Source organism: Bacidia gigantensis, assembly GCF_019456465.1.
Source record: "Bacidia gigantensis strain McMullin 20006 chromosome Unknown contig_231, whole genome shotgun sequence".
Lineage (NCBI taxonomy): Eukaryota > Fungi > Ascomycota > Lecanoromycetes > Lecanorales > Ramalinaceae > Bacidia > Bacidia gigantensis.
In genome coordinates this window covers 1,004,638-1,026,995 of record NW_025408598.1, presented here as the reverse complement: position 1 = coordinate 1,026,995, position 22,358 = coordinate 1,004,638, and the positions used below count along the sequence as shown (strand labels likewise).

The following is a 22,358-nucleotide window of genomic DNA, read 5'->3' as shown; positions in this document are numbered from 1 at the left end:
GCAGTATATCAAACAGTCGGACATGAAAGGTCTCGTCTTATGGTATTGTAATGAAGTGAGGTAGGGAAGAGTATTACGCATGCATGGATTTTCCCACACACAAACAGATCACAAATCGTTGAGACTCTGGCCGTCTCACTTCAGAACACGATTTAAGTGAATGTTCTATGACGTATGATGCAAGTCCTTCCGAATCCTACTACATTGCGGCTGGACAGGCAGCACTTTAGCACATCGCTTGCTGATTCGAAGTCTTCCGTTCATCTCTTACCAATCAGTCAAACCCTTTCGCAACAAGATGTTAGCAAATTCTTCGACTTCCAGTGCAGTAGTGGCGGTCGGAGTTATCCAACTATTGCTTATCATAGTCTTCTACCGTCTCTATTGGCATCCGCTATCCAGTTTTCCGGGACCTAAAAGTTGGGCAATCTCACGAATACCTTACTCGAATCTACTACAAAAGGGTACACTAGCACACAAGATCAAGGAGCTTCACGAGATTTATGGACAAGTCGTTCGGATAGCTCCCAACGAGCTCTCCTTCACCAGTCCTAAAGCTTGGCGCGATATCTACGGCCATCACCAAGGCCGCCCTAATTTCCCAAAGAACCGACTATGGATGGCGACTGGACCTGATGGAATTGACTCGATACTTAGCGCAAACGATGCAGATCACTCGAGGTATAGGCGCTTATTGAGTCACGCTTTCAGTGAACGCGCCCTGAAGTCGCAAGAGCACCTGCTACTGCGATATGTCGACTTATTGGTTACACGTCTTAAGGTCCAATTGAGGGACTCGGGTCGAGATGTAGTCACTGCAGACTTGACAAAGTGGTTCGAATACACTGTCGTCGACATAGTTGGGGATCTTGCCTTCGGAGAGTCTTTTCATTGCCTGGAGACGTCCCGTCTGCATACTTGGGTGTCCACAATTTTTACTCATTTTAAATTTCTCGCAATCGTGAAATCAATTCAATTCTTTCCAGGCGTTGAAATCGTCGTCCGCAGTTTCTTAGCGAGATCACTCGCAAAGAAACGCGAGGAGCAGATGTCCATCGCAAATGGTAAAATCCAGAGACGCATCGACGACGGAATCGACTCCCAACGAAATGACTTCATGACATATGTCCAACGCTACAACGACGACCGAAGCATGTCCGTTCCGGAAATTAAATCCACTTTCCGCGTGCTGGTCGTTGCTGGCAGTGAAACGACCGCAACCACTTTGGCAGCGATAATGAATTTTCTCCTCCAGTTTCCAGATGTTAACAAAATCTTGGTCAAGGAAATCCGCGAATCATTCAAGTACTCGACTGATATTACTTCTGACCGAGTCAACGGCCTCTCTTATCTCACCGCCGTTGTCGAGGAAGGTCTTCGAATGGGAGCGACAGTCCCATTGGGGATGCCCCGTGTCGTCCCAGAAGGAGGTGCATATGTAGATGGATACTGGCTTCCAGCAGGGACCTTCGTCAGTGCACCGCAATTCGCATCAAATTATTCGAGGCATAATTGGCAAAAGCCAGACACGTTCATTCCGGAGCGGTTTCTGGGCGAGGAATTGAGGTATTCCAAGAATGAGTCACCCAACAAGGAAGACCCAGGAAAAGATGCCCTGAATGCGTTCTCGTTGGGTCCACGTAATTGCATAGGCAGGAACCTGGCATACTTGGAGATGCGCTTGATCTTGGCCAAGTTGCTTTGGGAGTTTGATTTCTCCTGGAATGGTGAGCCTTGGGGATGGAGTGAGCAGAAGACATGGATTTTATGGGATAAGAGAGCCTTGATGGTGAATGTCAGGCTTCGCGGATCTTAAGCATGACAACAGCAAGATTTGAATCTGTAACAGGCTGCTCACGAAAGAAGCAAAAGAAAAGATGAGGCGTTACTAACGGTGAAGCTCGAGTTTACAAGAACCGAGAAATGTAAACCCAGAGACAGATTGGATACGAAGACGTTGGTAAGCTTCAGAACCACATGCAAAAGACAATTTTCACAAGGCTTCATGGAACAGAGGCCCAGGCTTGCAGTGCAGGGGTATGGTTTGAGTATGTATGCATGATCCCTTCATAGCCTTTGGTTCAAATACTATGAGGAGCAGATTCATTGATTCATTATCACTCATTACCATGACAGTCTTGCTCATAAAATCAACAAAGCGCCAAGCCCCTGCATCAAGGCAAACCAAACTCTTTAGTGACGTTTCGAAATGTAAAGCAAGCAGAAGAGCAGACCTCGTCCACCACAATCTCGACATCTTTAAAGCCATCCACCTTGATCGGCAGACACTGCCACTCCGCCGATGCCTGCACCTAGATCCAGTTTTGGCATGTCCAACTTTGGAGGGTCTCCCTTACCTTTCTCTTTCTTTGCTGGACTTGCGCTTTTTTTGGGGCTGTTAGGTGCAGTCTTTGGAAGAGCACCCTCTCGTACGCCTTGAACATTCCATCCATCTTCTCGAGCCGCGCCAACCCAAGTGCTCAAGGCCTCGTGAACGCTTCCGTAAAATTTTTCTTTACATGTCCGAAGGCTTGCGCCCATGACTTTCTCAAATGCTGAATCCTTAAGTTCCTGACGGAGGGCGTTCCTCTCATCAGTAGTAGGTAGAGCTGCCAGGATGCCGTTCAACAGATCAAGATGCGTGGTGAGATAGGTGGTGGCGTCCCATTCTACACCACCAATGTAAGGCGCTGTAGGAATTGGAGGATGTGGTTTTGGAAAATGACGGTCCTTATATGTCGAAGTTCCGTCCAAGGGCTGATCAGGGTAAGGAACGATATTCATGTTGTGAAGGAATATCCAGAAAACCTCCTTGGTAACATCTGAGATTTCCTTTTGCCAAATTCTGTATGGTCGTGGATGGTGCATGGAAACTATGAAACCAAGAGGCTGGGCTTCTTCGGGCTTGGAAGGATCTTTCAGATAAGCGAGTAGTATGCGCGCTCGAGTCGCAATATCGGGTGTCGGGGCGCTGGAGAGATATGATTGCAAAAGGCCAATAATGAGAGTACGTGTCGTGAACTCACTCGGGCCTTTCTTCTCCTCTGAGAATAGCAATCTGATCAAAGCAGGGAATAGATCGCCGTGGATTTTGGTCAGAGTCACTAGAGCAAGAGACGTTGTGCTGAGAGCCTTGAGGCATGAGAGGGTCTCGTGAAGCAGCGTATCCTCATGATCCTCCCTCCACTCTACCGCCATAGTTCTGAACGCGAGATCGACGATTTCGATCATACCTCCCTGAGTGATAAAATTGTTCACCCACTCCACCGTCTCATTTCTCAGCAGTTGCCGCAGCTTATGGATCTTCCCTACCTCTACCGATTGCGGCATCTTCACATCCCTGAGATACTTGATGCAGTCATCCGGCGTCGTAAACACGTTCGCTTTGCTGAACAGACCGAAAGAACCCTTTCTGGACGCATCTCCACCACTAAGTGACCAAGAGGATTCTGAGTTTTGCAGCTCGCCTGGCTGGGGTCGCTGACGCGAACGAGATCGCTCAGATTTACGCTTCTTCGTAGGTGATCCCTCGCCTTTGTTGAAAGTGAAGGTACGACTGCGAGGCCGAGAGCTTTTGCGAGTCTCAAAACCACCAGAGTCTGACGTCCCACCAGAGTCTCCAGGGAGGCTACAGTCAGTCCTTGATCGCTCACCTAAGCTAGGCTTTCGACTATGTTGCATACCCTCAGCGCTGGATGATGAGCCCGAGCCCGTCCTGTCCTGTTTGATTAGATCTGCTTTGATAGTTGTGTCCAAAGACCTCATTTTATCTTTCGTGTTTTGAGGAACATTCCTTGCATCCTAAGCTTTCGTCAACTCTACAGTCCATCAACAAGTTCAAGGACCTCGTACCAGTAGCGATTCGAAAGCTGACTCAACTGCTTTCGGATCAAGTGGTCGAGTATCACAATGTTTTCCTTGATCACTCATTTCGTTCTTCTTGAGATCTTTCGACTTTCCATTGAATACTGCGACAGCAGCCATCACTCTAGAACCCCTTTTACTGACTGTGAGCCCAGGGACAATACTACTCGTTCCGTCTTCGCCTTCCACTGGCATTTTACGCCCTCTTTCATCTGAGCATGATTTCCGACCCCTACCTGCAGCTTTCAAGACCTGACTCTGCGACTGGTCCTGACGAGAGCCAGATACTGTATCCAGAAGAATGTTACGGGTGTCATTACCCGGCAAGCATTCTGACTTGGGACGAGGCTTCTGCTGAGACCTTCTTCCAAGGGTGGGCTGTTGATTGATGGGATAGTGCCTCTGCTTCGACGGAGAATAATCTTGAGGAGAATACAATTCGGCTTCCTCTTCTCTAGTGCGCTCATCGTTAAGCGGAACTTTAGTCGTACTTGAGCTTCCTGGCACAGCTTGTGTGGCGAATTGTGCCCAGATTGGAGCTGGAGGTGGCGTTCTGTTTTCCTTGTCGACTTGTTCTTCAGTGTCAAGATCTTTCTTGCTCTTGGAAGAACCTGCCCGTGAAAAGATACTAGGTATGCTGGTAGAAGATTTTGAGCGTGTATGCTTTCCTCCTATTTTACCTCCAGCCGCTTTGTCCTTTCCTCTGCTTTTATCTTTATCAAGAAATGACATTAGATTTCGTGAGCTTCTTGTCCTTCTTTGATCCCCATCGCCTCTTTGTGAACTGGTTCCTCGACTAGATGACCGATTACTGTTTTGTTTTCCTTGGTGTAGATCGAGAATTGTCTCTTCTGATAGCTGCGAGAAGTGTGGGTGGTCAGGTGGTAGCATTTGGGCGTTTCCTGTGCTTAGTCCAAGAGGTCTGATTGGAGATGAGTTTGATGATGGGTAGCAAGGCATCCCAGCAATATGGTAAGCTCTTTGTTCCTACAGTGATGCGAGTTGCCCAGTATGCGGAGGAACATTGAGATTGAAGGTAATTCAAAAGGGTGCGACGCTCATTTGGCAATGGCAGGCACTTCGATACTGCAGCTCCCTCAGTGGTGAGGTTCGAATGCCCAGCTACCTTTCTCGTCACGAACGAGTATGTCATACAATAACCTTCAACAAATATAATATTTGGTCATTGTGAAGCTAGCTAAACTTAGTTACATGTTCCTGTCTTGGGTGCGGTGGCCCCGTAAATATATGTCCCAAAAAGGCCTAGCGCTTCTGTTGGCCGAACAATAATCTAATCAGATTGTCGGAAGTAAGACCTTCATGCTTGCCGATTTTGTCAAGAAACGCAGAGTATGACCTGCGGCAGGCCGTTGATCAGAACTTCAAAGGTAGTGTCACGGAGACTGCTGATCTGTACCTCATTCCTTGCCTTGTTCCCACATCGAGTCTTCGCATGCGAGTTTTCCCCTTACATTTACTTCGTCTTCTTCGTCGCCACAGGACCGAACCACCTAAAAGAAAGCTTCACGTGTAATATAAGTCCTCACGGAGGTACCGCTAGGTGTACCAAGAAACCCATGCCTCAAGTTTCTTTTTTCAGCGCATTGGCAAAAGAGCCTCTTGGTCATCGGTGGTGACGAATGCTTTCTCTCTCCGCACATTTCCTACTAGCCGAATTGGATGAGCCACTTCTTGGCAGAATAGATATACTTTAAGAACGCACCTGCTCCGCTGAATATCAAAGGGTTTCGAGCCCTCCACACGGTGTTTGTGTTGACATCAGTGATGAATTGTCCGTCCAGAACAGACGAGCCCCTTCAATACGATGGCCTAAATCAGAATCCCTCGGGCCTTGCCGCGGATTTGACAACAAGACAGGACCTCAATGGCATAGTCAATACTAGGACAGATCAGGATATCAGTACCATACCCAATGATTCAAAGTCCGAGCAGCATGCGTGCTCAATTGGTATGGAAGGCCAGCCCCTAGACAAGGAAACCCCTGGTCCCGACGACACCGCAAACTCCAGGCTAGCATACCCTTCGGAAGGTAAACATAGGAAATCTCAAGCATTCCTTGGAAATCTTTCGACCATACCAGGAGCGACAGGCCGCGTCCTCCTGAAATACGGTAGATTTATAGGACCCGGATTCATGGTCGCTGTTGCATACATTGATCCCGGTAATTACTCCACAGATGTCGCTGCGGGAGCGGCCAAACGATTCAGGCTGCTTTTCATTGTACTAATGTCTAATATCTTCGCCATCGTGCTGCAGTCATTAGCTATCCGCCTTGGGACCATCACTGGTAGGAACCTAGCAGAGAATTGCAGAGCACACCTACCGAAATGGCTTAATATCATTCTCTATATCCTAGGGGAGGCTGCAATAATTGCGACAGACATTGCCGAAGTCATCGGGAGCGCTATTGCATTAAACCTCTTGCTAAAGATTCCATTGGTGGCGGGTTGTGCGATAACCCTGGTCGACGTTCTTGTTATTCTGCTTTTCTACAACCCAAACGGCAATCTACGGCAGCTCAGACTTTTCGAAATCTTTGTCATGGCTCTCGTCCTAGGAGTGGTGATCTGTTTTTGTATTGAGCTTTCGCTTCTCACAGGCGTCTCTGTTGGTGAAGTTTTCAGGGGATACTTACCATCCTCGGCAGTCGTTCAAGGCGATGGTATCTATCTCAGTTGTGGCATTCTTGGAGCAACGGTGATGCCACATAGTCTGTATCTAGGGAGCGGTATCGTTCAGTCTCGGCTTCGCCATTTCGATATTCAGGCCGGCAATACCAGCCCTAGAACCCTGGAGAAGTCCGTATACAGGCCTTCGCTATCAGCCATACGGTCCTGTTTGAGTTATTCTATCGCTGAAGTTGCTATATCGTTGTTCACGTTTGCGCTTTTTGTCAATAGCTCTATCTTGATCGTCGCAGGCGCGTCCTTGTCATCAAATTCGGCTGCCGAATCGGCCGATCTTTTTGGAATCCACAGCCTTCTGGCGAAGACAATCGCCCCAGCAGCAGGCACTATCTTTGCACTTGCGCTTCTGCTATCTGGCACATCAGCAGGTATAGTCTGTACCATCGCTGGTCAAATGCTCAGTGAAGGTGCTCTGAATTGGACCATTGCCCCCTGGCTCAGGAGGCTGCTCACGCGGTCAATCAGTATCACGCCTAGCATTATCATTGCTGGAGCAGTGGGCAAAGATGGACTTTCAGATGCTCTCAATGCATCGCAGGTCGCTTTGAGTGTATGCCTACCCTTTGTGTCGGCTCCACTCATATACTTCACATGCAGAAACCGGTATATGAAGGCGGGGATTCATTCTGGCACTGATACTGAGGATGTAGACGACGAAAACGACCACGATGAACCGGTGAAAATGAGAAATCATTGGATCTTGTCATCCTTGGCTTTGGTCATCTGGCTTGTAATTGTAATTATGAATGTTGCGTTGCTGGTGCTAGTTGGTATGGGAAAAGCCTAAACTGAGCAAGTACGTCCTAAAAGTCCTGGAGACCCTAGACAATTCATTCTACAGATACTCATATGTATGTCTATTCTCTATAGCATTCAGCCTTATTATGATTAATTGAGACTCCCTTATTAAATCACAAGGGATCTACGCTAGGAGTGAACGAAAGCTGCGACTATTATTCGCCGTCAATCAAGAATGACCGGGCTTTTGCTCGTAAGGAAAATGGAAATTTCCTCCTACGTATCTGCACCACCAAACTACCAATAAACCGATTCAAGCGTATATGTACGCCTACCACTTCCACAGGATACTCGAATCCATTGATGTGCTATTGTATAATGACGTTGTGAGAGCGGTCAAAATTTCCAGACTCTTGAAGGTGGTCGTCAACAAGGATGCAGGCGCACGGAGCGAACCACCAGTGCGCAAGCTACGTCATTGCCTCCATCGCGCGACAAACGTGTCGCATACGAAAGACTTCCTTCTCCTACGAGGTCATCCATTCATAATTCCAAGAGCAATCTCCAAAGCAACTATTAATTCAGATTCGTCTTGTGATTACGGCCGCGGTTCTAGCCAACAGACTTTTGATATCGAATGGAGAAGAGCCCATTTGCTCTTCTTTCTCCTTCCCTTTAGCCCCAGATTTGAGGCATTCATCGACTCTCAACCGCCGTCTCTCCACTTCTTCGACCTCTTAAATACTGCAACCATCTCTCGCAACTTCAAAGGAAACAGAAGCTACCATGAATCGCCTCTTTGGGGCTAAACAAACAGGCCCCAGACCCACCCTCTCCTCCGCCATCCAAAATGTCCGCCTTTCTCCTCCCCTCCCCAGATTCAGCCCACTGATCCAGCCACCTAGACAGACTCCCACGCCGAATCCCTCGATGTCAAACTCTCCAAGATCAACGCCGAACTCACCACCCTCCAGCAGAAAATGTCGCGAATGCGCGACGGGCCCGGCAAATCCGCCATAAAATCCAAATGCCTGAAATTGCTCCAGCGGCGGAAACAATACGAAGCCCAGCGCGACCAGTACGAGCAGCAGTCATGGAATCTCAGTCAGGCGAGTATGATGACGGATAACTTGAAGAACACCATGACGACAGTGGATGTGATAAAGCAAACGAATAAGGATCTGAGGAAGCAATTCGGGAAGGTGGACATTGATAAATTGGAGAGGATGCAGGATGAGATGGCGGACTTGATGGAGCAGGGAAATGACATACAGGAGGCGATGGGGAGGAGCTACGATGTGCCAGAGGAGGTGGATGAGGCTGAATTGGATGCTGAGTTGGAAGCTCTTGGGGACGAGGCGGAGATGGAGGGGGCAGGGGGATTGGGCTTAGGGATGGGCATTGGTGCAGGACAAGAGCCAGGCTTTCTGACGGATGAAGTGCCACAATTTGTGGATGAGCCTCCTGGCGGCGGAGAGAAAGTGAAGGAGGCTGCGGGCTGAGATTACGATAGTGATTACTATGATCATGCGTTCGACTGCCAAAGATTGCGTTATCCATTTGTTGCGGGCAAAATCGAAGGTCCCGAGTCTCGAAATTTTACTCGAAGCATTCCAAGTCATACTTTTCTAAATTGAACATTACCTCTAAATGTCTGTGAAGACGGCGATTCTACCTTGATACTTGCCTCACCACCTGTATCATATTGCCAACTTTTCTCATGAGGCCAACACGTTTGCAGTGGTTGGCTTTCTGTCTCGTTCAAATCATTCTCTCACTTCTTCATCCTTTTGTTCCAATGGCTTCGGCTAAGGTTTCTAACCAATCGCCACGCTATGCAGTCGGTGACTCTGTACGCTTTTCATCGGATAATCTGCCTTTTTGGCATGCATAAGAAATTCGTCAGATCGTCAATGTGCAAAACGGGCAAATTTTGTAGTTAGTGCTCAACGGAAAGGTGGTTGCCCTGGGTAGTAGCTACTATTTTGGTATGCACCCATGCCCCGCTCAAAGCCTGCAGAGGTTACTGGTGGCCCTCCAGCCGTGTGGGAACCTGGGTTCGACGCGCTGCCTACCGGCTGACTTGGTGCGGGCAAGGTCCTTGATGGAAGCTGCGGGTAATTGTCTTGAGTACCATAGCTAGACCTTCGACCTACCACATGTCGCTGCTCGTCCCAATACTGCGGCTGACCTGGCTCTGAGCCATAGGAGCCCTGCTCTAGCACTCGTTGATGACCCCCTCCAAAACTAAATATTGCTGGTGTGGAAGATGGCAATTGTCTTTCTGGAGGTACCGGTGGGTGTGTAGGTTCATATTGCATGAAGCTTGGCGGACGTCCATACTGTTGCTGTTGCTGCGCAGAGAGACCAAGCCAGCTAGGGGAATCGGCTACTTCGGATTGAATCGAGGTCGAGGGTTCCATTCGCTCCTGACCAAAGGAAAGTTGATGTGCAAACATCGGATGCTGCTGCGTCGCTTGTGGGTATGAGGAAGATTGGTAAGATGGGGGGATGGTTTGGCGAAATTGGTTTGCATACAAATCGCTGGACGTACTTCCACTGTGAGTATACCTTAAAAACTTCGAGTCAGCTTTTTGTACAATACGATCGTCTCTGGAATTACTTGTGTCGTTTTGAGGTCCGATCGGCGTACCCAGAATTCGAATCTCGAAGACTCGTGGCAAACGCGCTACCCTGTTCTGTTGGACTTTGAAGTGTAGATCCTTCTTGGCGAGATAATGATCTCGAGCTGCTTTCTTGGCTGAAAGGCGTTGAAGGCAGACTTGCCTGTTGAGCGGGCCGCTTGCTATCACTCTTTAGCGACTTCGGGGAAAAGCAGTATACACACCTACCCCAGTATACGAGGCTCCTTTCTGATCCTCAACTTTATCCCCTGATCGCCAAAAGAGCGGGACAGGACAGTGGATTCCAATGTTCCTGGGTATGTCCTGGCATGAAACACTTTCTCGGTAAGCAGATAGTCCGAGTCTCCAGATCGGATACTAATTACCTTCGAATACCGCAGAGTTGACGGATTTAATGTATTCAGCCTGGCCACTGTTCATTGCAGAATTAGATAAGCACTCGATTTTCCAATAGGTATTGCTGACTTTTTAATCTCGAAAAGGCTGAACCGTAGACGAAATTTCCCCTCTAGCTTAACCGAAAGATCACCAAAAACGAAGAAGCCAGCATCTAGATGTTTGTCAGGAGCAGCGTTGAGGACACCGATCAGGGCTGCGTACCCAAATTATTCGTGTCTTTCAGTCTGTGAAGGGAAGAAACCAGCATGCCAAGTAATGCAGGTTGAGGTGGAGCGTTTGGATCTTCACACCCAGCAGATACTTTGCCATGCTTACCAAGATCCTGGTCTATCAGGCTACATGTCATGAAGAAGTACGGACTCTGAAGATAATTCCTTGTATTGTGAGCGAAGATGCTTCCGTCAGTTGTAGATCGACACTTACTGTGAGGGATCACTAGGATCGATATGTTGGAGTTGAATTGCGGGAGGCGGATCAATTGTTTTACGGTCTGGGACGGTGTCAGCTATCGTCTACCAGGGAGATAAGCGCACTACCTTTGTCATTTACACCATGACAAACCTTGGCCCTCTCTGGCTCTTGGCGTATATAGAGATCGTAATCAGCGCTGGGGGCATGCATCGTTAGTTGCCGAGCTGAAGGGAAAGCGACACGCGGCGGTTCCTTTCAGAAGCTCGATTCGTACCTATCGAATCGCACAAGGCCTTCAAAGAGGGGCGGACTGTTCATGAGTACCGAGTGGTCATCTGCCAGAGCCGTGAGAGCGATATTGCGGTACGTATCTGGAAATCCACGGCTTGTTTCCCTGGCTCTCAAGGAGTCCAAGGCATGGATTTAGTGAGCTTGAAGTTTAGGGAATACTTAGTGTTCTGGTTTTTGTTTGGAAATATGTAAACAAACGTCGCCTAAGTCGTACCTTTTAGTTCACGAAGTGGATTCGGATCAGAAAGCTGGCCAAAAGAGCGTCTTTGACGATTTTCAGAGTTCAGAAGGCGTCAAATTCTTCAGTTGTGGAGCCTCAAAGGTGTAGTAATGATGATGAGGCGCCAGGCGCTGATGTAGACGTCTCATTCCCATCACCCAGCGATAAAGCTGCCTATGTGATTTTGCCTATGCTAAGGCTCGTCTTTTCGCAAAAGTTTTACGCTGATACTTCAGTATCAATGCCTGACCTGGTAGACCAAAGAAGAGAAAAAGCTTTGTCCAGAGGTGCAATAGCGAGAGGCTGGTATCTCGCTGGTATTTTGTGGTTCATTTGCCGCGTTAAGTTAGTTGGCCAAACACCAGAAAGGTAAAGCAGGAGCCACCAAAGTTTCTCCTACTTGCTCACGGACCACGTTCAACTTCAGTCTATCAAGCAATCACACATGGATAACAGAGTTCACTGCTCTCAATGCGATGGCGACGGCTTATACTTGTCGAGTTCGTGCTGATGCCTTATTTCCGGAGAAGCAGTGGCGAGATCGCGACCGGCGTCTGCTGAACGATAGCTGTAGATCTTCAGAACCAGACGGCGGAGTTTTACTTCGGAGGCTATCGGACAGAATCAACCGAGGTTCCCTTTGTGGTCTTGATGTCGTAGCAAGCAGTCCCAATGGTCAGGACGACAAAGAGAATAGTTTACTTCCCGCACAGATCGTTGAGCCTTAAAGATTAACTTCCCATCTTCGGACTGCACTATGTCCTTTGAAAGACAGCTCTGCTGGTACTTTCGTGATCTTGACGGCGAGCTTCCCCAATGAGATTGTTGCGCTTGATCAATGTCTAGCCCAGGAAGAAGTGCAGCGACACCGTAATCGAATGAGGCAACGTTGACGAATCTCAAGCCTGTTCAAGACGCCAGTGATCCGTGCCTTGCTGACTGGGTATGTTAGTCCGTTCTGGTATCTTCACACTTTCGATGTAAAGTACGGAATGATGGATTGGCCGGGCTTTGCAGTTTTCTTCGTGAGATGCTTCTGACGAGCTTGGGAGAAGGGAGAAGTTTGCACAACACAAGAAATAAGCACAGTCTTTACCACCAGCAAACCCAACTTCCAACCGCTAAGTTTGGCTTCCCGCACAGTTGGTCAGAAATGCTTTAGGATTTGGAGCACCGACATCATCGATCATATTCAGGTCACTATTTATGGGGAAGGAACCGTCAGTGACGCATGTTACCAATTTCAGACGTCCATGCGCCTCCACTGAGTCCACTTGGATATTGCACGGAAGACACCGGTTGCCGCTGCCACACCCTTCGACGTGCTGCTGTGGTGAGGCTGGCTTTTGATAAGGGATTGGCTACAACTCCTGAATCGCTTAAACGGGGGAGTAATGACGCAGCTTGGATAGCGCTCATGTCCGAGTGCCTGGTGCAAAATGGTCGCCGCTCCTCAGCACCCGCGCTACATGAGCAGTGGAATAACAGTGGCTACGCCATCTGGACGAACGACTCGAACCCGATGACCTGGTTGGAAGACGGGTGAGGTGGGAATTTCCTTGTTGTGCCGCGCTAAATCGGCTGCATGCCTGCACCACTGCAGGCCCCTTGCACCAAAGCAAAGGTTAAGCTGGTCCTCGTGCACACCGTTGGATGCGGGTCAGACGAACGCGATGCATGCCTAGCTCGCTCGCCTAGCCGTCGTTTGGCAATGGCGGTGTCGCTTCGACTGGACATCGCTTGCGTAGCCGGGTTAAACCTGCTCTTACCCTTCAGGAGGCGTCAGCGTGGCTTGGAGCTGTATCCCAATCAGGATGAGCATTCGCCAAAGATTTCTCGGGTTGATTTGCCTCTCAGTCATTATTGGCACCAAAGAAATTACGAAGGGTTACTCCAGGGCCAGGTACCAAAAGACCTGTTCTTCCCTTCATAGATGATACAGTTGAATTTTGCAAGAGGGATGGATGGTGAATCAAGATGTATTGTGCACATCAATTTATCAAGGGACTCGAGTAGCATTGTCTGGATGACGTGAGGGCAGCTCATGGCCCTTGGAAAGGGTCTTGGAGAGGGCCAATCGTGTACTTTACTTCCCACCGGCTCGCCTAGATGCTGGTTTTCTTTCAATTGAAAGCGAAATTACGTATAGGCGAGAGGTCTGCTACTGACCTTCACCACTTCAATAATAATAATGGATGCCCGAATTGGCTTGGAGGATCGGTCTATCGACGATCCTTTTCCAAGCATGGGATCCCAGCAATCGAGGAGAGATGGCTATACTAAAGGGTATGCACGTTTGACAGAAGCCTTTAAAGCAGGTTGGGGGCTAACGGGGCAAGTCTTCGCGGTAGGGCACACCAGACTCCAAACTCCAGAGTGCGCACAATTCGAGGAGGTCAAGGATCTACGCTTTCGCTTGAGTCTGGAAAGTTTTCACTGGTAACTTCGAGGAGTTGCATGACGTTAGGACAGAGCTTGAGCCTGACGTTGAATCTTCTTCTCGTGGAACGATTGAACTTCGCTTCAACTGGCCTTTTAGGCGTGTCAGATACTATACTGATCCGAGCACACTGCAAACAACATCGACTTCGATGTTTATTCGGCACCGGAGTCTGTGAAGGTGCATAGACCACGGCGTATTTTCAAACTCGCAAAAAGATTAGAGAGCAATAATTGTATGGCATTATTATTGGGCTTCCTCGGAGCTATAGTGCAACCTTTCGGCCGGTGGCACTGGTGGCGCTTCGAAAGCTTCGCAATGCCTGGCTCTCAGGACTGTATTCGGTCATACCTATTTGTACCATACACCAGATACAGCACCCACATCAGACAACAAGCAAGCTGACCCGGATATCGGTAACGGAAATCCGGGCGGGCTGTAGCCGCAACGTACCATGGTACAGATCACCTAAGCTTCGCCAGTGCAAGGGCTCCCCTGGCCATGACCACATGGGATCGCGTGAAGATTGGGACGTGATTACGGGGCTATTCGTAGCCGCTTCCTAACCTTTAGGCCTAAGGTGTCTTACTCCTTTCATCCTTCGCCTCCGTTGTATCAATAGGACCATGACCCTCGAACCGTCTGCTTCGCCAATCATTCAACCACCATCAGATGGTTTGGTGAGTGACAAAGGTGATTCTGGCAGGGCGAACATCTCCGTGGCTAAATTAGTAGATCTGAGGATGATGCACGGGCCACGATTAGCCTACAGCTCGTTGAGATCTGATGGAGCTCGGACATGAGTTGAACGTTTCAACGCGACATCGCCATCTCGTCATGGGGCTTGCGATATCGATCACTCGAGGAGTACATTCAAGCCAGACGCGCAAAAGGATCCACTAACACCATCTCGAGTCCGTCAACTTTCCAAATTGCAAAAAGAGGATTTGACTGGTAGCCCAATGACAAATGCCATTGACTGGGCTAGTCGTACCCAACAAAGCTTCGTCCATCCAACACACATGTGAGTCGGATTCGGCCGCTAAGGCTCTACTTCAGCTCTTCATAGCCTCTGGAGCTTAAATGACAACGCGCCTCATCGATCCAGTGGATACTCAGCGTGACGTGAGTTCAGCGATGACGTTGCAGCACGAGCAAAGCTCGAAATAAATTGATGAGTCTGCGGACGTTGAATGATCTCTCAATTCGGCCTGAATGCTTTCATTATGGTGACTCAGGTCAAAGTCTTCACTTATTGTTTTCAGCAAGTTCCCATAGCATTGACTTTGCAGCATCGACCGCTTGAGGATGTCTTTCTTGTATGAAGGACAGCCATTTCTCGTCCCTTTTGCGAATGCTTCTAGTCCTTTCTTCTTCCAGTAGATTCATGCGCTCCCGCCATCGACGCTCCCAGACGTCTTCAACAGCATTCCTCTCCCTCTGCAACTCCTGCATGTGCTGCTCACGCAACTCCTGCATCTGTTGCTCAGCTTCGAAGTTCACTTGGCTGACTAGATTTCTACTCCCTTCTTCCCTCTTCAATGCATCACGTACAAGTTCTTCAGCCCTTGAGGCAAATTCTTCCTTCACCCTTTCTGTTTCCTGGCTGCGCTTCCTCAATTCAATACGATACACAGCATCCACGTCGTTTCGCATTTGCGCGAGCTGCGACGTATGGGTCGATTGCAATCTCTCTATTTCCTGGCGTCGGCGCTCCAATTCATCTGTGTACCTCTCGTCGAGAGTACGGACTACACGACTATAATGGGCCGTCAATGAAACTTCGGGGTCAGCATCGATACTGGGCAGTGTTTCATTTTCCCTGGACATGTTTCCCACTTCCCGTTCATGGTCATCAGGAGAGACAGGCCGCTTCTGATCAGTAACTCGATTCATGCCAGCTTCCTGCCGAAGATTTGACGGGCCAGCTTCTCCAGCTTGTCCAGCCACATGGCCACGATATTCCTCATATGGCGGTAGCGTCGGCTGTAGACTGCGCATGCTGAACATCGAGTTCCTCCGCTCCCGTCCAACATTCCAACCTGGGTTCGCCAGGATACTGTCCAGCATTGCACCCACATTTTCGCTGCTACTCTCGAGGTTGATTGCGTGGTGCGTTGTGGCGATGCTTAGTCGCGCACTCGTCGGAACGATGCTAGATGTCTCTGACTTCAGCGACGGCTCTTCCTGATTTGTGTCAAGTCGCAGATTGTGGACGTTGCGATTGACAGGACTGGCTGCGTCTGATGAGACTTCTGGTCTATTCGAGGTCTCGTCGAGGATTGGAGCCTCCACATGTTGGGATGCGGAATTTCCATCCTCACTCATATTCTATTATATGTTCGCGCGAAGAAAATGAACGAAAGCTACTCAAGAAGCAAGACTGCGCATTCAAGCACTTGGTCTACTACTTAATAAGACACCATTGAAAGTAAAGAAAACGTTCAACTCGCTGAATACGGGGGTCCTGGAAAGGCCTCTTGCGATCGCGTTCATTGCTTTTTCACAAACCGTCAATGCACCAACAATAGAGTAAACATTCCCTTCTTTGGAAATACAATTCCATCAAGACCCAAGAATGGCAGGAAGTACGTAAGGTAGTCCAAGGCAGAAGCAATTCTATTTCAGGTGCTCCAACCCGGTGCGAGCTGAAGCCCTCCGGTGGCGGTGGTGAGCCCCCTGATTGGCTTGTAGAATGAGTAAGCAACAGTTGCCAATCGGAATGAAGCCACAGAATTCAGACCTAGCAAGTCTGCCTGCTTACAACTGTGCATGACGAGGTGCTCAGGTTGCAGAGTCTCCGTTACATTCAAAAGGACAACGAAGTAAAAATCGGCGAAATGTCAGGGTAGCTTTCTGTCGTGCAATGCAGAACGCAGCTTAAGCTGTAATATCATGATAGGACAAGTAGATATGCACATCTTGTCAACGCAGGTGTGACATATCTCGAGAATTTTACAATGCAACTCTACGCAGCCGGCTTTAATGCACACTCTCAGCTTCCAGCATCAATCTCCCCACCTCCGGTTTCATCTGTGCAATTATCTAATTCTCGGCCTCATTCACGGTCAATTGCAAAACGCGCGACTTGTACCTTTAGCCAAGTCCTGAACACAGACGAAGCAATTGAGGTTCTAGCCTCGTTATGGAGCGCCACCGTCATCAAGCAGGGTTCTCAACTGTGGCATTATGGCTTTCGGCCCAGTAAAAGTACAGAGCCTAGCTGCATTGTTTTGCCAGCCGGCGTCAAAGTGAGAGATGTGTCTTGCGTATTCGGCGATGTGAGTGGAGTTTTAGGCGCGTTGAGTGAAGGTGGCTTGCTATTGCTGCGAGACGATCCGCTGCGTTTTGAACAACACCGATGGCCTGAAGGCTCATGGCGTGCGCAACAGGGCAATCAAGTCATGAGGATCGACCACTTGATCATTGCAGGCAACGAAGAAGTTTGCATTTCCATCTGCAACATCCCTCATCCCGGGCAATACCGGTATCAGCTTCAAACATTCTTAACCTTCCGCTCGTTCATAGACGGCGGTGCGCCGAATACGTCTCACCCGCTATCTTGCCCGGTAAAATCGTTACAAGCTGGTGCAACAGCCTTCGTGACTTTGCTTGAAGATGGAAATCTGCTGACATTCGGATCACACTTACAACCTGCGTTGTTAGCACGATCGTCTCACGCCAATGCTCCAGCTGCTCTGCCTTGCTACGCGATGTCATTGGGTGGCATTGCGATTGCGAAGATCGTTATGTGTGAGTGGGTCGGTGCGGCGCTTTCGGCAGAAATGGATCTGTATATCTGGGGTAGCAGAGCAGGAGAGGCGAGAAAGATCACTGCCTTGCCAGATCCAGGGGATGACATTAAAGTAGTCGACATTCAAGGAGGCGTGGATATTGTTGATGTGGCCTTGGGTTTCGATCAATTGCTTGTTCTAACGGCTGAGGGCACCATTTGGAGCTGCGGAGGCAATGAGCATGGACAGCTGGGCTTCGAAGTTGCGTGTACAGTCTTTGAGATGCAGTGGACAAACGTACCATTCAAGACCCGCGACGATGCGAATGTTGTGGGGGTTGTTGCTGGGGCCTGCAGCAGTTGGATTATTGCTGCAGAAGCCTTTTGAAACGAGTATCATCACATGAGGCAACAGTCACTAGGCATAGAGCCACAGTAAGTGAGCAATCATCAAGATATCTTCTTGCGCTTCTCGAAGCCACGAAAATGGCGCCTAACGAGCCCTAAAAGCGGGCTGATCATGGTAACTAAAACGAGAATTGCGTTGATGACGACTCTCAATGTGAAGTCAGCCCAGCTGAGCGACGGTCGTCTCCCACGAGAAAAAGTTGAGTCGACGAACTCGAAGGGCAATTCTGCTCCAAGATGCTCCATTGCAACCCTCAAGCCACTGCTGAATCCATCTTCATGAAAACCATACTTTGTCCATGCTCCTGCATAGCTGATGCCTCGAACGTTTTGGATTCGTGGTAGCATATCTTGAGAGCGAATGGCGGTTTCATTGTACAGAGGATGGTGATATGTCCATTCTCCTTGGGTGAGATGTTTGGCTGGCGGCTCTAGAGGGTTGAGAGTTACTAGAACGTTGCCAAAATCTGCAGCAGGAATGTGCTGGAGAATGTTCATATCGTAAGTGAGACAAATACTTGGCTGAATATTTGGGGAAGGAGAGGTAGTGATGTAATTCCAAGAAGACCAAGCGATGCGCCGCTTTGGCATGAGAGACAGATCCGAGTGAAGGACTGCTGTGTTCCTGCTTGTCTTGAAACCAGCCATGATCGTTCTCTCCTCGCTTGTTGCACCTGGAGAGATGATGGAAGCGGCGGTGTCTCCATGTGTGGCTAGGATGACATGATCAAAGACTCTATAGGCGCCGTCCGACGTTTCAATCGAGACACAGTCTCCAGCAACGTTAATGATTGAACGCACTGGGGTGCTGAGATACACGTGATCATCTGGAAAGCCGCTCATGATTGACTTTATGTACTTTTGGGAACCTCCAGGCAAGGTCATCCACGTTGGACGAGCCATAACAGTATTCAGCAGATGGTGATTCCACATGAAGCGGACAAGCGTGATAGCAGGAAACTCCAAGGACGCTTTGTCAGGACTGGTACTCCAGACGGACGCTGTCATTGGAATTAAGTAGTCGTCCCGAAACGCCTCGGAATAGCCATTGGCGTCTAAATAATCGCCTATGCTTTGCTGCTTGTGGGGCTTTGAGAAGGGGTAGACGTAGCCGTCAGCACCGCTCGGATCTTGCTCGCTCTCGTTTTCTTCAGCAAGAAGGTCTAAAGCAAATTGATTGAATCTGACAACATCGAATATCATCTGCCACATTCGCCAGCTTAGTAGATTCTTTCGTTGAGCGAAGACTGCAGACAGTGATGTTCCCGCCCATTCAAAGAGTCCCTTGTCTCTAGAGATGCCAAACGTCATCTCGGTCGGGACAGTATCAACACCCTCATGTTTCAGGAAAGCAATGAAATTCGCTAGAGATGTGAGTCACAAGCACTTTCAAGGCACAATCATGCTGACTGACGATATGTTGCGCTATTCAGCACGATGAATCCGGTGTCCACATTAGTCGACTTTCCACCATTCGTGAAAGGAACAGTATTCGTGTGCCCTCCTAACCTGTCTTTCGCTTCATAAAGATAGACATCATGCTCTGTACTTTTCAACGCCCATAGCGCTGCTAGCCCGCTGCAGCCAGAGCCTACTATGGCAATCTTCTTTCTCTTTGACATTCTAGATACGAGTGAAGGAAGAACGGCGTACATTTGGCAGTCTTGGATGAAGAACTTCAAATGCAGGAAAAGACGATACAAACACAACGTGGCAAAACATGAATACAGTGGAGAAATTTGCAAGACGACTTACTTGAGAAATGTTGGGGGTACGATTACGAAAATGTAAATTTTGGTTCCTGCATTAAATGTTGCCCGGAGATTGGCCTCTGAATCCGGCCGAACGCCAAGCAATTACTTCGCCGGTATCTCAAGATACATCACCCACAGGTAGCATCTTCTACTACCGTTCTTGCGACAAACTTCTGAGCAAACCTGGCTTTGCAGAACAATAATCGCCTCTTCCGCTGATATCTAAACTAGATATCCATGTGTCAAACCCACCACACGTACTATTGACAATTCAACCCCTCTCGATTTGTCGGATTAGGCACCCTTCCACCACCCACCATGTCGAATCCTTTGGATACGGACGCTGGCTCTGAGCTCTTCAGTAGCTATGAAGCCGAGTTGAAGCTTGTACAAGCCGATCTCTCCCAGAAACTAGACCAGATCCAAGAGTTGAGCGGCGAACCACGAAAATCTGCCGTACGGCTCGCGGAGAGGGCGTTGGAAGAAGCACAAGAGTTGGTGCGCATCCTTCCTTCGTACTCATGCTGCTCATGATATGTAGTAATGCGACATACTGACGATATGGTAATATAGCTGGATCAAATGCGCCTAGAGAAACAGAACATTCCTACCTCAACAAGAGCCTCCATAAATTCCCGTTTCAGAAACCACGAAACAGATGTCGATAGCCTGAAACGCAAGCTCAAGTCTCTTAGCTCAGATAAATCGGCTTTGCTGGGCTCACGATATACTGATGATCCCAATCAACGGGATGAGCAAGTAGAGCAGAGGCAACAGCTTCTCAGTGGGACCGACAGATTGGACAGGAGCAGTCATCGACTGCGCGATAGCCAGCGAATAGCAAATGAGACAGAAGCCATTGGACAAGGTACTTTAGCAGACCTACAGATCCAAAGGGAGACGATACAGCATACGCGGGCGACGATGTTAGAGTCTGAGGGCTACGTAGATAGGAGTGTCAAGACGTTACGGGGGATGGCTCGTAGGTATAGTCCCCTATGAAAGTGTGAGCTCCATTAGAGCCAAGTCTGCTAACTGATCACGTAGAATGGCTACGAATCGGATTATAACGATTGCAATCATCACGGTGCTAGTGATCCTGATAATCGCGGTCGTTTACTCGAAATTCAAATAGCCAAAAATCATGAGCCTTGATTGAGTGTACTAGTAATGAAATTATGGTCGGTAGCATTTAAAGACGAAGCAAGCCCTTTCAACGCTAAGTCGAGGTACACTATCACTAGTAACCCTGGGCGGTCTTTGGCAAGTACGGCTCCTCCAAATGTTTGGCCTCCTCGTCCGTCAGCTGTACTTTCAGCGTCTCCACAGCTTGATCGATTCTTTCCTTGCTGCTCAAACCCACTATAGGATTGACACCAGGTGTTCTCAACGACCATGCCATCGCCACCTGAGCCATCCCAATGCGCTTCTTTTTGGCTACCTCTTCTACCCGATCGACAATCGCTTTATCAACTTCAGTCTCTCGTGATCGAATTAAGGATTTCAGGAAGTTGTCCGACTGTTCTCTTTGGGAACTCCTCTCATCCCAAGGTCGTGTAAGAACGCCTCGCGCAACAGGAGACCATGGAATGCAACCCACACCCGTGGCTCGACAGTACGGGAGCATCTCTCGCTCCTCCTCGCGATAAAGTAGGTTATGGTAATTTTGCATGGATATGAACTTATGCCTGCGAAAATCGAGTTAGTGATTTCGCCTCAATGACGGAACGGGGATGTCAGCACCATCCATGTTTGTCCGCGATATTCTGGAGAGATTGGAATTCCCAAGTAGCCATTGAACTGGCACCAATATACCTCACTTTGCCAGATTCAATCACGTCGTTGAGCGCTTTCATTATCTCCTCCTTTGGTGTATCACGGTCGAGTCTGTGGATTTGCAGCACATCAATGTAAGTTCCAAGACGGTTCACGCTTTTGTCAACTGCATCAAAGATGTGTTTTCGGCTGAGTCCCATGCGATTGACTAGCGGACCATCATTCGTCGACATCTGCCCGATTCTAGGCTGACCCTCGCCTTCATCCGCGACGCCAAAATAGCATTTGGAGAGCAAGACAAGTCGCTCTCTCGGAATCTTGTATTGCTTGATGGCTTTTGCAATGATCTTCTCTGACTCCCCATTGGAGTAAACGTCGGCCTTTTCAAGGGTCATTGGTCTCTCCTTGGTCCGGTTGAGCGATATGACTTACAGTGTCCCACGTGTTGAGGCCACGTTTGTACGCATACTCAAGGATTGGTAACGACGCTTCTTCGTCGAGAACCCAGCGTTGCCAGTTTGAGGAGCCATAAGTCATTGCTCCTACCACAATTTTGGAAATCTTCAGGCCGGACTGTCCAAGCCTTCGGCCTGTTAGCAACACGTCGGCTCTCTTTCATTTGCGCCCACCTTGTGTATTCCATTGCCAATTTGGTCACTTGCGTCTGGCTTTGGATGTTAGAGTGTACACGAGCCTCTTATGAAGAAGGGTTGAGCTTCAGATTTTGATGAAGTTTACTGGAATAAAGCAAATTGCAGGAGTGAAGCTGTTTGGGCCGTATTTCACTCGAAGTGAATCGCGCCCTTTTTATTGTTTGATCAACAAACTTCTGACGTCAACCTGCGCCAGGACATAAGGTCTATCCCCTTGTTATCACCACATTCTCTCGGGGAATCCTCCGGTATTTATATTCATCTTTGAAATCACGGATGGAAAGTGACGCTCATCCACGCTAGCACAAAGAGTCATAA

At 48.8% G+C, this 22,358-nt stretch overlaps 9 protein-coding genes across 9 annotated transcripts; 4 read left to right on the top strand and 5 right to left on the bottom strand.

Annotated features, from left to right (window-relative positions):
* Nucleotides 1-298: 298 nt before the first annotated feature.
* Nucleotides 299-1,816, top strand: KY384_004329 (uncharacterized protein; the record flags this gene model as incomplete). Its single annotated transcript, XM_044812835.1, has 1 exon — nt 299-1,816. One exon carries the CDS (start codon nt 299-301, stop codon nt 1,814-1,816), a length of 1,518 nt encoding a protein of 505 aa, XP_044670255.1.
* A 443-nt stretch (nt 1,817-2,259) lies between these two features.
* On the bottom strand, nt 2,260-4,755 carry KY384_004328 (uncharacterized protein; the record flags this gene model as incomplete). The annotated part of the gene is made up of 2 exons (XM_044812834.1): nt 2,260-3,801; nt 3,853-4,755. 2 exons carry the CDS (start codon nt 4,753-4,755, stop codon nt 2,260-2,262), a joined length of 2,445 nt encoding a protein of 814 aa, XP_044670254.1.
* An 894-nt stretch (nt 4,756-5,649) lies between these two features.
* KY384_004327 (uncharacterized protein) lies at nt 5,650-7,359 on the top strand (the record flags this gene model as incomplete). Its single annotated transcript, XM_044812833.1, has 1 exon — nt 5,650-7,359. The coding sequence occupies one exon, from the start codon at nt 5,650-5,652 to the stop codon at nt 7,357-7,359; it is 1,710 nt and encodes a 569-aa protein (XP_044670253.1).
* Nucleotides 7,360-8,096: 737 nt separating this feature from the next.
* On the top strand, nt 8,097-8,812 carry KY384_004326 (uncharacterized protein; the record flags this gene model as incomplete). The annotated part of the gene is made up of 2 exons (XM_044812832.1): nt 8,097-8,162; nt 8,216-8,812. The coding sequence occupies 2 exons, from the start codon at nt 8,097-8,099 to the stop codon at nt 8,810-8,812; spliced, it is 663 nt and encodes a 220-aa protein (XP_044670252.1).
* Nucleotides 8,813-9,256: 444 nt separating this feature from the next.
* Nucleotides 9,257-10,975, bottom strand: KY384_004325 (uncharacterized protein; the record flags this gene model as incomplete). The annotated part of the gene is made up of 6 exons (XM_044812831.1): nt 9,257-10,071; nt 10,321-10,367; nt 10,421-10,505; nt 10,556-10,689; nt 10,778-10,866; nt 10,916-10,975. The coding sequence occupies 6 exons, from the start codon at nt 10,973-10,975 to the stop codon at nt 9,257-9,259; spliced, it is 1,230 nt and encodes a 409-aa protein (XP_044670251.1).
* A 3,989-nt stretch (nt 10,976-14,964) lies between these two features.
* Nucleotides 14,965-16,044, bottom strand: KY384_004324 (uncharacterized protein; the record flags this gene model as incomplete). The annotated part of the gene is made up of 1 exon (XM_044812830.1): nt 14,965-16,044. One exon carries the CDS (start codon nt 16,042-16,044, stop codon nt 14,965-14,967), a length of 1,080 nt encoding a protein of 359 aa, XP_044670250.1.
* Nucleotides 16,045-17,899: 1,855 nt separating this feature from the next.
* On the bottom strand, nt 17,900-19,479 carry KY384_004323 (uncharacterized protein; the record flags this gene model as incomplete). The annotated part of the gene is made up of 2 exons (XM_044812829.1): nt 17,900-19,221; nt 19,272-19,479. The coding sequence occupies 2 exons, from the start codon at nt 19,477-19,479 to the stop codon at nt 17,900-17,902; spliced, it is 1,530 nt and encodes a 509-aa protein (XP_044670249.1).
* Nucleotides 19,480-19,929: 450 nt separating this feature from the next.
* Nucleotides 19,930-20,746, top strand: KY384_004322 (uncharacterized protein; the record flags this gene model as incomplete). The annotated part of the gene is made up of 3 exons (XM_044812828.1): nt 19,930-20,109; nt 20,185-20,597; nt 20,659-20,746. The coding sequence occupies 3 exons, from the start codon at nt 19,930-19,932 to the stop codon at nt 20,744-20,746; spliced, it is 681 nt and encodes a 226-aa protein (XP_044670248.1).
* A 105-nt stretch (nt 20,747-20,851) lies between these two features.
* Nucleotides 20,852-21,924, bottom strand: KY384_004321 (uncharacterized protein; the record flags this gene model as incomplete). The annotated part of the gene is made up of 3 exons (XM_044812827.1): nt 20,852-21,299; nt 21,355-21,791; nt 21,820-21,924. The coding sequence occupies 3 exons, from the start codon at nt 21,922-21,924 to the stop codon at nt 20,852-20,854; spliced, it is 990 nt and encodes a 329-aa protein (XP_044670247.1).
* Between the last annotated feature and the right edge of the window lie 434 nt (nt 21,925-22,358).